We start from the raw sequence: 17,720 nt of genomic DNA on the forward strand, positions 1-17,720 counted from the left end.
CTGTAAGTCGCTCTGGATAAGAGCGTCTGCTAAATGACTAAAATGTCAAAATGAAGACAATGTTCCATTCTGTCCTCTTCCCTTTCTGATATTCTGCATAGCACCAGGGACATATGAAAGACAAGCCTGCCCTCTCTGGGCCCCAGGTGACTGAGCCCCAGCTGAGGGAGAAGTGCAACTGCCAACACCAGAGTCCAAAGGGATACATTCTGTCGTGTCTTTGGCTATGCCGGATTAAGTGATATGACATGCTATTCTATAAAATCCTTTCTCTGTAATTAATATTACCTGATTAGCTAATCATGTAAATGTAATTAACTAGAAAGTCGGGACACCACGGAAGAGTGTTTATTGAGCCGTTATCTTACGAATAAACTCTTAAAGACTTTAATATTTTACATTGATAGCCGTCAATATTAATCCTCATTTTATTTTCAGTCTCATAATGAAAGTTGTAAATTCTTGGTTATCTTCACGAACCCTGGCTAACAAGTTGAATCAGCAATCCAAAATTGGGTTTAATGATTTATTTACTAAATACCCAACTAATCACACAGAATTACATATACACAGAATACAAATGATGTCATACAGAAAACGTCCCTGGTGGACGGAGCCGACATGGCGGCTTGTTACACAAAGAAAGGGGGTTGGGCTTGAATGAAAGAGCGGGAAGACTGAGGAACACAGAAACAGCTATGCTATCATAAATACAGAATTTTATGCATTCTAAATTACCACCCATTTGGAAAAGGAAAATGCAATAAATATTTACTCTGAGCTGCGCTTCGGTAGATTGGTCGTAGATGCTGGCCGGGTTGGACAACAGATCTTCCTGTCCTCAGAAGAATGTCAATGGTGTTAAAGTGGATACGTTGTAGTATCTTTGTCTGTGGTAGACTGGATCCGTCGTCCGTCCTTTCCTAGCCCACGTCTACAGCGGCCGCTGCTAACTCAACGGCTAGGAAGTATCACATCTGTAGTGAATAAGTTCAAAGTTCATACCATTCACAACCAAAGCTCACGTTGGCTTAGTTCTGTACTTGACATGTGTGTCCTTGTAACGCAGAGGCTGCAGACCTCACGTAGTGGAACCCACTGGTTACATTGTGTCATTGTCTTATATAGTGGCGAGGGGAGGAGGGTGTGTTTCATCGTTTATAACCCCTGTCTCTTCACAGGGGCGGGCCACTGATCAAGCAGGGCACTTTCCTTATGAAAACCCAATTCTCTCAATTGGAAGCTAAAATTACATTTAATCTCCTAACAAACTATTTAAATATCAAACATTTCAATTGCATAACAATTCCATGTGACTCTGATAACTAGAGGGTGTATACTTTCCCAGGTACAGTTTATGTCGTCCTGTCATCAGTCATAATGTCTCAGATGACAACCGAACTGACATCCATACTCATTAAGTTCCAAAGCATATTTCCAGCTGGTTTTATTACCAAAATATGGTTCCTTTGCCCCATTTGTTTGATGTTCCCAGACTCTCTATATTCAACAAAGGCTATTCAACAGTCCTTCAGTAGGGTCAGAAAGAGAGGGGAAGGGAGAAAGGTATTTATGGGGGGGTCATAAACCTTACCCACAGGCCAACGTCATGACAATTCTAATGACAAGTATCTCACATAAGCATATTATACAAATAAAAGATCTTAATTATCTATGTTACCCAACTAATTCTGATTCATCCGCCACATCTATAAATATTTTCATTATTATTCTCACAATGTCAGACAGACATTCTCAACAGATATTTCCCCATTCTACGCTTGACAAGAAGTTCCCTCAGTCCACCACGTGGCACTGTGCTTACACATGGTAACGGCTGTGCGTTTAATTTACCCTCTCTCTCTCAAGCAAACGTTCATGTCGATAAATCTCACGCTTTGCGTGGAAATTATCCCACGCATTTGGTTTTACGCACAGATTTGTATAAACGAGGCCACAGATCTGAATCACATCCGTGACCTATTGCGAGATCTGAAAACAGCAGTTGGTGGAGGGCAACTTAATAGACTAGAGTCCTGTCCAGGGGAAGAACTTGTACATCAAGCTGCCTCACACTACAGACACAGGAGATAGGCTCCTGTTACTGTGAGCTGTTCAGCCTCCGACCGCAAGGTACTACAGAGGGTAGTGCATACGGCCCAGTACATCACTGGGGCTAAGCTGCCTGCCATCCAGGACCTCTACGCCAGGTGGTGTCAGGAAGGCCCTAAAAATTGTCAAAGACCCCAGCCACCCCAGTCATAGAATGTTCTCTCTACTACCGCATGGCAAGCGGTACCAGAGCGCCAAGTCTAGGACCAAAAGGCTTCTCAAAAGTTTTTACCCCCAAGCCATAAGACTCCTGAACAAGTAATCAAATGGCTACCTGGACTATTTGCATTGTCCCGCCCCCCCAACCCCTCTTTTACGCTGCTGCTACTCTCTGTTTATCATATATGCATAGTCACTTTAACCATATCTACATGTACATACTACCTCAATCAGCCTGACTAACCGGTGTCTGTATGTAGCCTCATTACTGTTATAGCCTCGCCACTGTTATTTTTCACTGTCTTTTTACTGTTGTTTTTATTTCTTTACTTATCTATTGTTCACCTAATACCTATTTTTTACTTAAAATCGCACTGTTGGTTAGGGCCTGTAAGTAAGCATTTCACAGTAAGGTAAACTTTGATTTGATTTGTTCTGGATCATACAAGACAAGGCTCCTGTTTCTATGAGCTGTTCTGGACTCGTGCAAGGCTACTTACTTATATAATAATTTACATTTTGCAAATAATATAATGAACAACATCATAGGGTTGACATTTGCATCCAATCAATCGAATAAGAAAAAAAAACATTTTAAAATATTTTATCTGATTTTAGACATGATCATGTCGCCAGATGAAAAAACATCCACAAAAGTAAACCTGTTTTTTATGATTTCATATAAACAATATGATTTCATTTGGCAAGAACAAAAACACACATTCTCAGTCAAAAACATAAGTCAGAACACAGCCTCTCTATTCTCTCATGTGATTTCAGGTCCTCTGACTGGGAAAATGTCTTTCCACAATGAGAGCAGTGGTATGTCTTCTCCTCCTGTGGATGTACCCTCTGATGTGATTTCAGGTTCCCTGACTGAGTAAAACTCTTTCCACAGTGGGAGCATTGGTAGGGCTTTTCTCCTGTGTGCGTCCTCTCATGCTTTTTCAGGCCTTCTAACCAACTAAAACTCTTTCCACAGTGGGAACAGTCGTAGGGCTTTTCTCCTGTGTGTACTCTCTCATGTAACTTCTGGCTCCCTGAGCAGATAAAAGTCATTCCACAGTGGGAGCAGTGATAAGGCTTCTCTCCAGAGTGTATTCTCTTATGTATTTTCAGGCTCCCTAACAGACTAAAACTGTTTCCACACTGGGAACATTGGAAAGGCTTTTCTCCTGTGTGTGTCCTCTCATGCTCTTTTAGTTTTCGTAACTTAGGAAAACTCTTTCCGCAGTAGGAGCAGTGATGTCGTTTGGCTGGTTTGGGCGTCTCTGGGTCTGGTTCCCCTGAAGGACTCTTCCTGCTGTCAGAGGGAGAGTCTGGTCTCTCTCCTGCCAAAGATAAAACTGATTATTTTGTTAAACAGAGGCCTGAATGAAACCTCCACATGATAAAACTGTCTTCCTATGAGGTTTAATCTAGATTACATCCCTCAATAACCCAAGGTCAGTTTTCACAGCTGATGTCTGTATCATGTATGGTTCAGAGGTCATGTGGTCTGACAGTATAATGACTAGATGATGTCTGTATCATGTAGGGGTCAGAGGTCACGGGGTCTGACAGTATAATGACTAGATGTCTGTATCATGTAGGGGTCAGAGGTCATGGGGTCTGACAGTATAATGACTAGATGATGTCTGTATCATGTAGGGTTCAGAGGTCACGGGGTCTGACAGTATAATGACTAGATGTCTGTATCATGTAGGGTTCAGAGGTCATGGGGTCTGACAGTATAATGACTAGATGTTGTCTGTATCATGTAGGGTTCAGAGGTCATGGGGTCTGACAGTATAATGACTAGATGTCTGTATCATGTAGGGGTCAGAGGTCACGGGGTCTGACAGGAGGCATGCACAGGTCTAAAAAGGTCCTATAATGGCCCTTTTATCATGGTTTTCTCAAACATGGTTTGTGTTACAAATGTAAAAAACATATCGAACATACTTCCTCCAATGAGGTTTCTATGAGAGAATTGCCAAAACAATATATTCTGAGATACGAAAAATATTATCGGCCCACGTTGGCATGGAATCGCGCTCCAGTGTAATGCAACGTAATTTGAGTCATGATAAGAGCAAGTCCATTCTGTGAAACATTAAAGATGGGATTTTGCGTGTAAATCCATTGTTAACGTGTTGTTGGTGACCCGCTCGTTGGTGGTATACACATCTTAGTTTTATCAATTCCTACATTAAACAACATATTCAAGCATAAACATTCAGTCGAACTTCGCTTTAAAACCACGCATTTTAAGACAGTACTTACTGGTCTTAATCAGATCTCCTGTCTCCTCCTCCTCTTTCAACGTGACAGTCATCTCCCCCTCCTCCTCTTTCACTCCATAAACTGCATCCGCCTCTCCTTTTACTGTAACATCCTCCTCCTCTTTCACTCTGAACGCGTCTTCCTCTTGTTTAACTGCAGCATCATCCTCTTCTTCCTCTTCTTTAACTGAAACGTCTTTCTCTTCTTCTTTCACTGTAACAGTCTCACCCTCTACTTGTTTTTGTATTGTAACATCCTTCTCTTCCTCCTCCTCTTTCACCAGAGCTTCTTTCTCCGTCTTCTACTGTTTTAGTTATACAATATATCTACTTCCAGTTGTAGTGACAGGCCCGTTTTAGTGACAGGCCCGTTGTAGTGACAGGCCCGTTTTAGTGACAGGCCCGTTGTAGTGACAGGCCCGTTGTAGTGACAGGCCCGTTGTAGTGACAGGCCCGTTGTAGTGACAGGCCCGTTGTAGTGACAGGACCGTTTTAGTGACAGGACCGTTGTAGTGACAGGCCTGTTGTAGTGACAGGCCCGTTTTAGTGACAGGCCCGTTTTAGTGACAGGCCAGCTTTAGTGACAGGCCAGCTTTAGTGACAGGCCCGTTTTAGTGACAGGCCAGTTGTAGTGACAGGCCAGTTTTAGTGACAGGCCAGCTTTAGTGACAGGCCAGCTTTAGTGACAGGCCCGTTTTAGTGACAGGCCAGTTGTAGTGACAGGCCAGTTTTAGTGACAGGCCAGCTTTAGTGACAGGCCAGCTTTAGTGACAGGCCAGTTTTTGTGACAGGCCAGTTTTAGGGGTGTGAATACTTTCTGAATGCACTGTGTATCAGTATATTAGACTCTCTCTCGATGCAGTGATGTTGTTTTCATCACTTCTGGTTTAACACTGCCATCAAGTGGTGATTGTCCAAACTGCATCCCTGTTAAGATATAAAAAGCAAGAGAGATTGGGGGGAGAGAGAGCAGAGAGAGAGAGAGAGCAGAGGGAGAGAGAGAGCAGAGAGCAGAGGGAGAAAGAGAGCAGAGAGAGGGAAGAGAGCAGAGAGAGAGCAGAGAACAGAGAGAGGGCAGAGAGCAGAGAAGAGAGCAGAGAGAGCAGATGGAGAGAGCAGAAAGATTGCAGAGAGCGAGAGAGAGTGCAGAGAGAGAGCGCAGAGAGAGCGCAGAGAGAGAGAGTAGAGAGGGAGAGAGAGGAGAGCAGAGCAGACAGTAGAGAGAGCAGAGGACAGAGATGGCAGAGAGAGAGCAGAAAACAGAGAGAGAGAGAGAGCTGTGTGAGAGAGAGAGATGACAGAGAGAGCAGAGGGCAGAGAGAGCAGAGAGTGCAGAGAGCAGAGCAGATAGAGCAGAGAACACAGAGAGACAGCTGTGAGAGAGAGGCAGAGAGCAAAGAGAGCAGAGGGAGAGAGAGAGCAGAGGGAGAGAGAGAGCAGAGGGAGATCGCAGAGAGTGAGAAGAGAGCAGAGAGAGAGAAGAGAGAGGGCAGAGAACAGAGAGCAGACTGAGATAGCAGAGAGAGACTAGAGAGTGAGAGAGGGCAGACAGAGAAGAGAGCAGAGAACAGAAAGTGAGAAGAGAGCAGAGAGAGCAGAGGGAGAGAGAGCAGAGGGAGAGAGAGCAGAGATCAGAGAGTGAGAAGAGAGAGAGCAGAGAGCGAGAAGAGAGCAGAGAGCGAGAAGAGAGCAGAGAGTGAGAAGAGAGCAGAGAGTGAGAAGAGAGCAGAGAGTGAGAAGAGAGCAGAGGGAGAGAGAGCAGAGGGAGAGAGAGAGAGCAGAGAGAGAGAGCAGAGAGAGAGAGAGCAGAGAGAGAGAGCAGAGAGAGAGAGAGAGCAGAGAGAGAGCAGAGAGAGAGAGAGAGCAGAGAGAGAGCAGAGAGAGAGCAGAGAGAACAGACAGCATCGAGAGCAGGAAAAGCAGAGAGCAGAGGGAGCAGAGAGAGAGCAGATAGCAGGCTGAGAGAGAGAGCAGAGAGCAGGCTGAGAGAGCAGAGAGGGCAGAGAGCAGAGAGAGCAGAGAGAACAGAGAGAGAGAGGGAGAGCAGAGAGCAGAGAGAGAGAGCGGAGAACAGAGAGCAGAGAGAGAGCAGAGAGCAGAGAGAGCAGAGAGCAGGCTGAGAGAGCAGAGAGAGACTAGAGAGTGAGAGAGGGCAGAGAGAGAAGAGAGGGCAGAGAGAGCAGAGAGCAGAGAACAGAAAGTGAGAAGAGAGCAGAGAGAGCAGAGGGAGAGAGAGCAGAGGGAGAGAGAGCAGAGAACACAGAGAGAGCAGAGATCAGAGAGAGCAGATAGAGAGCAGAGAGTGAGAAGAGAGCAGAGAGTGAGAAGAGAGCAGAGAGTGAGAAGAGAGCAGAGGGAGAGAGAGAGCAGAGGGAGAGAGAGAGCAGAGGGAGAGAGAGCAGAGAGAGAGAGAGAGCAGAGGGAGAGAGAGCAGAGAGAGAGAGAGCAGAGAGCAGAGAGAGAGAGCAGAGAGAGAGAGCAGAGAGAGAGAGAGCAGAGAGAGTGAGAAGAGAGCAGAGAGTGAGAAGAAAGAGGGCAGAGAGAGCAGAGGGAGCAGAGAGAGCAGAGAGGGCAGAGAGAGAGCAGAGATAAGAGAGAGAGCAGCAGAGAGAGATAGCAGAGAGAGAGCAGAGAGCAAAGAGAGAGAGAGCAGAGTGAGAAATAGAGAGCAGAGAGTGAGAAAGAGAGAGCAGCAAAAGCAGAGAGCAGAGCGAGAGAGCAGAGAGGGAGCAGAGAGAGAACAGAGAGCATAGAGAGCAGGAAAAGCAGAGAGCAGAGAGAGAGAGAGCAGAGGGAGCAGAGAGAGAGCAGATAGCAGGCTGAGAGAGAGAGAGCAGAGAGCAGGCTGAGAGAGCAGAGAGAGCAGATAGCAGGCTGAGGGAGAGAGCAAAGAGGGCAGAGAGCAGAGAGAGCAGAGAGAACAGAGAGAGAGGGAGAGCAGAGAACAGAGAGAGCAGAGAGAGAGAGAGCGGAGAACAGAGAGCAGAGAGAGAGCAGAGAGAGCAGAGGGAAAGAAAAGAGAGAGAGAGCAGAGAGAGCGAGAAGAGAGGGCAGAGAGAGCAGAGAGAGAGCAGAGAGAGAGAGCACAGAGAGAGAGAGCACAGAGAGAGAGAGCACAGAGAGAGAGAGCACAGAGAGAGAGCACAGAGAGAGAGAGCACAGAGAGCACAGAGGGCAGAGAGAGCAGAGATAAGAGAGAGCAGCAGAGCATTGAGAGCAGAGAGAGAGCCGAGCGAGCAGAGCAGAGAGCGAGCAGAGCAGAGAGAGAGCAGAGAGTGAGAGAGCAGAGAGTGAGAGCAGAGAGGGAGCAGAGAGAGAGCATAGAGAGCAGGAAAAGCAGAGAGCAGAGAGAGCAGAGAGAGAGTACAGAGGGAGCAGAGAGATAGAGAGCAGAGAGAGAGAGATAGAAAGCAGAGAGCAGAGAGAGAGAGCAGAGGGAGCAGAGAGAACAGAGAGCATAGAGAGCAGGCAAAGCAGAGAGCAGAGAGAGAGCAGAGAGGGAGCAGAGAGAGGGAGCAGAGAACAGAGAGAGAGAGGGAGAGCAGAGAACAGAGAGAGAGAGAGCAGAGAGGGCAGAGAGCAGAGAGAGCAGAGAGAACAGAGAGAGAGAGGGAGAGCAGAGAACAGAGAGAGCAGAGAGAGAGAGAGAGCGGAGAACAGAGAGCAGAGAGAGAGCAGAGAGAGCAGAGGGAAAGAAAAGAGAGAGAGAGCAGAGAGAGCGAGAAGAGAGGGCAGAGAGAGCAGAGAGAGAGAGCACAGAGAGAGAGAGCACAGAGAGAGAGAGCACAGAGAGAGAGAGCACAGAGAGAGAGAGCACAGAGAGAGAGAGCACAGAGAGCAGAGAGGGCAGAGAGAGCAGAGAGGGCAGAGAGAGCAGAGATAAGAGAGAGCAGCAGAGCAGCAGAGCATTGAGAGCAGAGAGAGAGCCGAGCGAGCAGAGCAGAGAGCGAGCAGAGCAGAGAGAGAGCAGAGAGTGAGAGAGCAGAGAGTGAGAGCAGAGAGGGAGCAGAGAGAGAGCATAGAGAGCAGGAAAAGCAGAGAGCAGAGAGAGCAGAGAGAGAGTACAGAGGGAGCAGAGAGATAGAGAGCAGAGAGAGAGAGATAGAAAGCAGAGAGCAGAGAGAGAGAGCAGAGGGAGCAGAGAGAACAGAGAGCATAGAGAGCAGGCAAAGCAGAGAGCAGAGAGAGAGAGCAGAGAGGGAGCAGAGAGAGGGAGCAGAGAACAGAGAGAGAGAGAGCAGAGAGGGCAGAGAGCAGAGAGAGCAGAGAGAACAGAGAGAGAGAGGGAGAGCAGAGAACAGAGAGAGCAGAGAGAGAGAGAGAGCGGAGAACAGAGAGCAGAGAGAGAGCAGAGAGAGCAGAGGGAAAGAAAAGAGAGAGAGAGCAGAGAGAGCGAGAAGAGAGGGCAGAGAGAGCAGAGAGAGAGAGCACAGAGAGAGAGAGCACAGAGAGAGAGAGCACAGAGAGAGAGAGCACAGAGAGAGAGAGCACAGAGAGAGAGAGCACAGAGAGAGAGAGCACAGAGAGCAGAGAGGGCAGAGAGAGCAGAGATAAGAGAGAGCAGCAGAGCATTGAGAGCAGAGAGAGAGCCGAGCGAGAGAGCAGAGAGTGAGAGAGCAGAGAGTGAGAAAGAGAGAGCAGAGAGAGAGAGCAGAGAGGGAGCAGAGAGAGAGCATAGAGAGCAGGAAAAGCAGAGAGAGAGTACAGAGGGAGCAGAGAGATAGAGAGCAGAGAGCAGTGAGAGAGAGATAGAAAGCAGAGAGCAGAGAGAGAGAGCAGAGGGAGCAGAGAGAACAGAGAGCATAGAGAGCAGGCAAAGCAGAGAGCAGAGAGAGAGAGCAGAGAGGGAGCAGAGAGAGAGAGCAGAGAACAGAGAGCAGAGAGTGAGAAGAGTGACCTTGCATCACAACACTCTGTTGCTATAGTGACCCTACATCACAACACTGTTGCTATAGTGACCCTACATCACAACACTGTTGCTATAGTGACCCTGCATCACAACACTGTTGCTATAGTGACCCTGCATCACAACACTCTGTTACTATAGTGATCCTGCATCACAACATTATGTTGCTATAGTGACCCTGCATCACAACACTCTGTTGCTATAGTAACCCTGCATCACAACACTCTGTTGCTATAGTAACCCTGCATCACAACACTCTGTTGCTATAGTGACCCTGCATCACAACACTCTGTTGCTATAGTAACCCTGCATCACAACACTCTGTTGCTATAGTAACCCTGCATCACAACACTCTGTTGCTATAGTAACCCTGCATCACAACACTCTGTTGCTATAGTAACCCTGCATCACAACACTCTGTTGTAAATATTTAATTGTTTTGTATTTCATTTCATATTTGACAGAGACATGATGTAAAATCAATAACTAAATTGTTTTCACAATTAACACGTCTTTTCTTGTTTCAAGTATGTTTTATTATGAAAAGTACAATATATCCATGTATAATTGTACAACTATGGAGCGTATGTCCACATATAATTATACAATTTGTTATTCAACATAAAAGACAACAAATGATCACATTGGTATTTTAACAGTGTTATTGTAAGAGGTCCTGGGTCAAGGTCCTCACAATTATAGGAAGACGCGCGCATGTGTGTGTGTGAGAGTGTGTCCAGTGAGTGTGTGTGTGTGTTTGAGTTTGTCCAGTATGTGTGTGTGTTTGTCCAGTGTGTGTGTGTGTGTGTTTGTCCAGTGTGTGTGTGTGTGTGTGTCCAGTGTGTGTGTGTGTGTGTGTGTGTATCCAGTGTGTGTTTGTGTGTGTGTGTGTGTGTGTGTGTGTCCTGTTTGTCCAGTGTGTGTGTCCTGTTTGTCCAGTGAGTGTGTGTGTGTGTGTGTGTGTGTGTGTGTGTGTGTGTGTGTGTGTGTATATGTGTTTGTCCAGTGTGTGTGTGTGTTTTTTTGTCCAGTGTGTGTGTGTGTTTGTCCAGTGTGTGTGTGTGTGTGTTTGTCCAGTGTGTGTGTGTGTGTGTGTGTGAGTCCAGTGTGTGTGTGTGTGTGTGTGTCCAGTGTGTGTGTGTGGTGTGTGTGTGTCCGTGTGTTGTGTCAGTGTGTGTGTGTGTGTGTGTGTGTGTGTGTGTTTGTCCAGTGTGTGTGTGTGTGTGTGTGTGTGTTTGTCCAGTGTGTGTGTGTGTGTTTGTCCAGTGTGTGTGTGTGTGTTTGTCCAGTGTGTGTGTGTGTGTGTTTGTCCAGTGTGTGTGTGTGTGTGTGTGTGTGTGTGTGTGTGTGTGTGTGTGTGTGTGTGTGTGTGTGTGTGTGTGTGTGTGTGTGTGTGTTTGTCCAGTGTGTGGGTGTTTGTCCTGTGTGTGTGTGTGTGTGTGTGTCCTGTGTGTGTGTGTGTGTGTGTGTGTCCTGTGTGTGTGTTTGTCCAGTGTGTGTGTGTGTGTGTGTTTGTCCAGTGTGTGTGTGTGTGTGTGTTTGTCCAGTGTGTGTGTGTGTGTGTGTGTGTGTGTTTGTCCAGCGTGTGTGTGTGTGTTTGTCCAGTGTGTGTGTGTGTGTGTGTGTGTTTGTCCAGTGTGTGTGTGTGTGTTTGTCCAGTGTGTGTGTTTGTCCAGTGTGTGTGTGTGTGTCCAGTGTGTGTGTGTGTGTGTTTGTCCAGTGTGTGTGTGTGTGTGTGTGTGTGTGTGTTTGTCCAGTGTGTGTGTGTTTGTCCTGTGTGTGTGTGTGTGGGTGTGTGTCCTGTGTGTGTGTGTGTGTCCTGTGTGTGTGTGTGTCCTGTGTGTGTGTGTGTGTGTGTGTGTCCTGTGTGTGTGTGTGTTTGTCCAGTGTGTGTGTGTGTGTGTGTTTGTCCAGTGTGTGTGTGTGTGTCCAGTGTGTGTGTGTGTGTCCAGTGTGTGTGTGTGTCCAGTGTGTGTGTGTGTGTTTGTCCAGTGTGTGTGTGTGTCCAGTGTGTGTGTGTGTGTTTGTCCAGTGTGTGTGTGTGTGTCCAGTGTGTGTGTGTGTGTTTGTCCAGTGTGTGTGTGTGTGTGTGTGTGTGTGTGTGTGTGTGTGTGTGTTTTGTCCAGTGTGTGTGTGTTTGTCCTGTGTGTGTGTGTGGGTGTTTGTCCTGTGTGTGTGTGTGTGTGTGTGTCCTGTGTGTGTGTGTGTGTGTGTGTCCTGTGTGTGTGTGTGTGTGTTTGTCCAGTGTGTGTGTGTGTGTGTGTGTGTGTGTGTGTGTGTGTGTGTGTGTTTGTCTAGTGTGTGTCCTGTGTGTCCAGCATGTGTGTATCCACTGTGTGTGAATGTCCAGTGTGTGTGTGTGTGTGTGTGTGTCCAGTTATTATTTCAGGGACACTGAAGAGCCAACATACTGAACCCTAAACCCTGGATAGAGGGGCTCAGTGAATGTGGAGGTGAATGTGATCAGGTGGGTCAGTGTGTCAGAGGAGGCTCTATAGAAGGACAGAGTGCCGGCTGGCCAGTCCAGATACACTCCTAGTCTGTGGGAGCTGGAGGAGGGGACGTCTATGGTAGTGAGATTATCATTGTGCCTGGCAGAGTAACTGTTGTCAGAGCAGAACAGACTCCAGGACTTGTCATTGTATCCAAGACAACAGTCATCATCCCATCCTCTCCTGCTGATTCCTTTATATGTCACTCCTATACCAGCCTCCCCACTCCACTCTACCTCCCAGTAACAGCGCCCAGTCAGACCCTCTCTACACAACACCTGTCTACAGTCCTCAAATCTCTCTGGGTGATCAGGATACGGCTGCTCCTCTCTCCATGTCACCTTTCTGTTCTCCTCAGACAGAGAGAGGAGTCTGTTTACTGTGTTTGGGTCCAGTGTGAGATCACAGACATCTGATGGATGAAACCAGACACAATATTAGAAATCATCATCATTCACATCAGAATGTTAACTCACTTTTCACTAATTCATTTAATGTAGATGTTTCTAGGTATCAAAAGGTGAAGTTAAGGTAACTTGAGACTTGTTGAATGATCACATGTTATACTGTATGGTAATATAATACACGCTTATTCACATTAATTACACACACACACACACACACACACACACTGTCACATCAACTCTTTGTAAACGTTGGTGTCCCTGATTTCTGCTTCTGTAGAACTACAGATGATATTTAATATGACCAAGTCAGTAATGATGATGGTCTTTGACTTAACTTGAATTAAGACTTATTCTTAGTCATATTCTTCACAGCAGTCAACACTCACATTTTCTAATCCCAGGTTTCATTCTGTTCTCTCCACCATGTTCCACACTGTAGCGGTAAGCAGAAGAACAGACAGTCATTGAGGGATACACCTGAACTCTCTCACACACACACACACACACACACACACACACACACACTGTACACACACACACACTGGACACACACACACACTGGACAAACACATACACACACGGTCAAGCGTTGTATGTCTCCACTGTGTGTGTCCAGTATGTGTGTGTGTGTGTGTCCAGTGTGTGTGTGTGAGTGTGTGTGTGTCCTGTGTGTGTGTGTGTGTGTCCTGTGTGTGTGTGTCTCCTGTGTGTGTGTGTGTGTGTGTCCTGTATGTGTGTGTGTGTGTGTGTGTCCTGTGTGTGTGTGTGTGTGTGTCCTGTGTGTGTGTGTGTGTGTCCTGTGTGTGTGTGTGTGTGTGTCCTGTGTGTGTTTGTGTGTGTCCTGTGTGTTTTTGTGTGTGTCCTGTGTGTGTCCTGTGTGTGTGTGTGTGTCCTGTGTGTGTGTGTCCTGTGTGTGTGTGTGTGTGTGTCCGTGTCCTGTGTGTGTGTGTGTGTCCGTGTCCTGTGTGTGTGTGTGTGTGTCCGTGTCCTGTGTGTGTGTGTGTGTCCGTGTCCTGTGTGTGTGTCCGTGTCCTGTGTGTGTGTGTCCGTGTCCTGTGTGTGTGTGTGTCCGTGTCCTGTGTGTGTGTGTGTGTATGTCCTGTGTGTGTGTGTATGTCCTGTGTGTGTGTGTGTGTGTGTGTGTATGTCCTGTGTGTGTGTGTGTGTGTGTGTATGTCCTGTGTGTGTGTGTGTGTGTGTCCTGTGTGTGTGTGTGTGTGTGTGTGTATGTCCTGTGTGTGTGTATGTCCTGTGTGTGTGTGTGTGTATGTCCTGTGTGTGTGTGTGTATGTCCTGTGTGTGTGTATGTCCTGTGTGTGTGTGTTTGTCCTGTGTGTGTGTGTGTATGTCCTGTGTCTGTGTATTTGTCGTGTGTGTGTGTGTGTGTGTATTTGTCGTGTGTGTGTGTATTTGTCCTGTGTGTGTGTGTGTGTGTGTGTGTGTGTGTGTGTGTGTATTTGTCGTGTGTGTGTGTGTGTATTTCTCCTGTGTGTGTGTGTGTGTATTTGTCCTGTGTGTGTGTGTGTGTGTGTATTTGTCCTGTGTGTGTGTGTGTGTGTGTGTGTGTGTGTGTGTGTGTGTATTTGTCCTGTGTGTGTGTGTGTGTGCGTTTGTCCTGTGTGTGTGTGTGTGTGTGTATTTGTCCTGTGTGTGTGTGTGTGTGTGTGTGTGTGTGTGTGTGTGTGTGTGTGTGTATTTGTCCTGTGTGTGTGTGTGTGTGCGTTTGTCCTGTGTGTGTGTGTGTGTTTGTCCTGTGTGTGTGTGTGTCCTATGTGTGTGTGTGTATTTGTCCTGTGTGTGTGTGTGTGTGTGTGTGTGTGTGTGTGTGTGTGTGTGTGTTTGTGTGTCGTGTGTGTCCTGTGTGTTTTGTTTAAGCAGAAAAACAGACAGTCATTGAGGGATACACCTGAACGAACTCACACACACACACACACACACACACACACACACACACACACACACACACACACACACACACACACACACACTGGACACACACACACAGTCAGCATATAACTTTGTCCAAGTGGTGGTCAGAATGTTTGTCTTAACTAGCCTGAAAAGTCAAACATGTCTGATATGAACATTGACATAAACCCTCTACATACTTGAGTTTCTCCAGTCTGCAGTGTGGATCCTCCAGTCCAGCAGAGAGCAGTCTGACTCCTGAGTCTCCTGGGTGATTGTAGCTCAGGTCCAGCTCTCTCAGGTGTGAGGGGTTTGACCTCAGAGCTGAGACCAGAGAAGCACAGCCTTCCTCTGTGACTAGACAGCCTGACAGCCTGCAAAGAGTCAAATCATATTAAAATCACACTGCTATTCTTTGGTGGTGAAAATACTGGCAGCATATTTGTTTCTACATTTTCAGAAATCAGTGTCCTGAAACCTGCCAAATCTATTCATCAATTAATAAATCTTTATTTTAAATGATCATATTACTTGTAGAGAAATATGTACAGTACAAATATTTGAGTAGACTGACCAGACCAGTTTAAAAGCAGTATCAGTCAAAAGACAGACAGTGAGGTATCAGATTTAGATTGTATTGAGTATACAGTCCACACCATATCTATTTTGACAGTGAAGATAACATTTTAAATGTGGCTCTAAACTCCAGCATTTTGGATTTCAGATCAAATGTTTCATATGAGGTGACAGTATATAATGTCACCTTTTATTTGAGGATATTTTCATACATATCTGTTTCACCATTTAGAAAAATGAAAGCACTTTATGTATCTAGTCCCCCTATTTAAAGAAGTCATATGTTTTCTGACCAATTCACTCATAGTGGCTTAAAGTAGTCACAAGTTGAGTATTTGATCCGATATTCCTTGAACGCAGCAGAGGATACAACAAAACATGCTAACCTCTCACCATTACCAATAACAGAGACTACAACGAAACACTTGTTGACCAACTACAGGAATACTGACCTCAGAGTCTCCAGTTTACAGTGGGGATTCCCCAGTCCAGCAGAGAGCAGCTCCACTCCTGAATCCTTCAGGTCATTGTTACTCAGGTCCAGCTCTCTCAGGTGTGAGGGGTTTGACCTCAGAGCTGAGACCAGAGAATCACAGCCTTTCTCTGTGACTCCACAGCCTGACAGCCTGCAAAGAGTCAAATCATATTAAAATCACACTGCTATTCTTTGGTGGTGAAAATACTGGCAGCATATTTGTTTCTACATTTTCAGAAATCAGTGTCCTGAAACCTGCCAAATCTATTCATCAATTAATAAATCTTTATTTTAAATGATCATATTACTTGTAGAGAAATATGTACAGTACAAATATTTGAGTAGACTGACCAGACCAGTTTAAAAGCAGTATCAGTCAAAAGACAGACAGTGAGGTATCAGATTTAGATTGTATTGAGTATACAGTCCACACCATATCTATTTTGACAGTGAAGCAAACATTTTAAATGTGGCTCTATACTCCAACATTTTGGATTTTAGATCAAATGTTTCATATGAGGTGACAGTATATAATGTCACCTTTTATTTGAGGGTATTTTAATACATACAGTTGAAGTCAGAAGTTTACATACACCTTAGCCAAATGCATTTAAACTCAATTTTTACAATTCCTGACATTTAATACCATATCTATTTTGACATTTACATTACATTTAAGTCATTTAGCAGACGCTCTTATCCAGAGCGACTTACAAATCGGTGCATTCACCTATAATATCCAGTAGAACAACCACTTTACAATAGTGCATCTAAATCTTTTAAGGGGGGGGGGTTAGAAGGATTACTTTATCCTATCCCAGGTATTCCTTAAAGAGGTGGGGTTTCAGGTGTCTCCGGAAGGTGGTGATTGACTCCGCTGTCCTGGCGTCGTGAGGGAGCTTGTTCCACCATTGGGGTGCCAGAGCAGCGAACAGTTTTGACTGGGCTGAGCGGGAACTGTGCTTCCGCAGAGGTAGGGGGGCCAGCAGGCCAGAGGTGGATGAACGCAGTGCCCTTGTTTGGGTGTAGGGCCTGATCAGAGCCTGAAGGTACGGAGGTGCCGTTCCCCTCACAGCTCCGTAGGCAAGCACCATGGTCTTGTAGCGGATGCGAGCTTCAACTGGAAGCCAGTGGAGAGAGTGGAGGAGCGGGGTGACGTGAGAGAACTTGGGAAGGTTGAACACCAGACGGGCTGCGGCGTTCTGGATGAGTTGTAGGGGTTTAATGGCACAGGCAGGGAGCCCCGCCAACAGCGAGTTGCAGTAACCCAGACGGGAGATGACAAGTGCCTGGATTAGGACCTGCGCCGCTTCCTGTGTGAGGCAGGGTCGTACTCTGCGAATGTTGTAGAGCATGAACCTACAGGATCGGGTCACCGCCTTGATGTTAGTGGAGAACGACAGGGTGTTGTCCAGGGTCACGCCAAGGTTCTTAGCACTCTGGGAGGAGGACGCAAGGGAGTTGTCAACCGTGATGGCGAGATCATGGAACGGGCAGTCCTTCCCCGGGAGGAAGAGCAGCTCCGTCTTGCCGAGGTTCAGCTTGAGGTGGTGAGCCGTCATCCACACTGATATGTCTGCCAGACATGCAGAGATGCGATTCGCCACCTGGTTATCAGAAGGGGGAAAGGAGAAGATTAATTGTGTGTCGTCTGCGTAGCAATGATAGGAGAGACCATGTGAGGATATGACCGAGCCAAGTGACTTGGTGTATACTGAGAATAGGAGAGGGCCTAGAACAGAGCCCTGGGGGACACCAGTGGTGAGAGCACGTGGTGTGGAGACAGATTCTCGCCACGCCACCTGGTAGGAGCGACCTGTCAGGTAGGACGCAATCCAAGCGTGGGCCGCGCCGGAGATGCCCAGCTCGGAGAGGGTGGAGAGGAGGATCTGATGGTTCACGGTATCAAAGGCAGCAGATAGGTCTAGGAGGATGAGCGCAGAGGAGAGAGAGTTAGCTTTAGCAGTGTGGAGAGCCTCCGTGACACAGAGAAGAGCAGTCTCAGTGGAATGCCCAGTCTTGAAACCTGACTGATTAGGATCAAGAAGGTAATTCTGAGAGAGATAGCAGGAGAGCTGGCCAAGGACGGCACGTTCAAGAGTTTTGGAGAGAAAAGAAAGAAGGGATACTGGTCTGTAGTTGTTGATGTCGGAGGGATCGAGTGTAGGTTTTTTCAGAAGGGGTGCAACTCTCGCTCTCTTGAAGACGGAAGGGACGTAGCCAGCGGTCAAGGATGAGTTGATGAGCGAGGTGAGGTAGGGGAGAAGGTCTCCGGAAATGGTCTGGAGAAGAGAGGAGGGGATAGGGTCAAGTGGGCAGGTTGTTGGGCGGCCGGCCGTCACGAGACGCGAGATTTCATCTGGAGAGAGAGGGGAGAAAGAGGTCAAAGCACAGGGTAGGGCAGTGTGAGCAGGACCAGCG

The 17,720-nt window shown here is 46.9% G+C and overlaps 1 protein-coding gene across 1 annotated transcript; it reads right to left on the reverse strand.

Moving 5' to 3' along the window:
• Positions 1–2,863: 2,863 nt before the first annotated feature.
• Positions 2,864–4,570, reverse strand: LOC115187581 (zinc finger protein with KRAB and SCAN domains 1-like; the record flags this gene model as incomplete). The annotated part of the gene is made up of 2 exons (XM_029746534.1): positions 2,864–3,602; positions 4,537–4,570. Coding segments are annotated over 2 exons (636 nt in total), but the record flags the coding sequence as incomplete, so codon positions are not given.
• Between the last annotated feature and the right edge of the window lie 13,150 nt (positions 4,571–17,720).

This window comes from Salmo trutta, unplaced genomic scaffold (genome assembly GCF_901001165.1).
Source record: "Salmo trutta unplaced genomic scaffold, fSalTru1.1, whole genome shotgun sequence".
NCBI lineage: Eukaryota > Metazoa > Chordata > Actinopteri > Salmoniformes > Salmonidae > Salmo > Salmo trutta.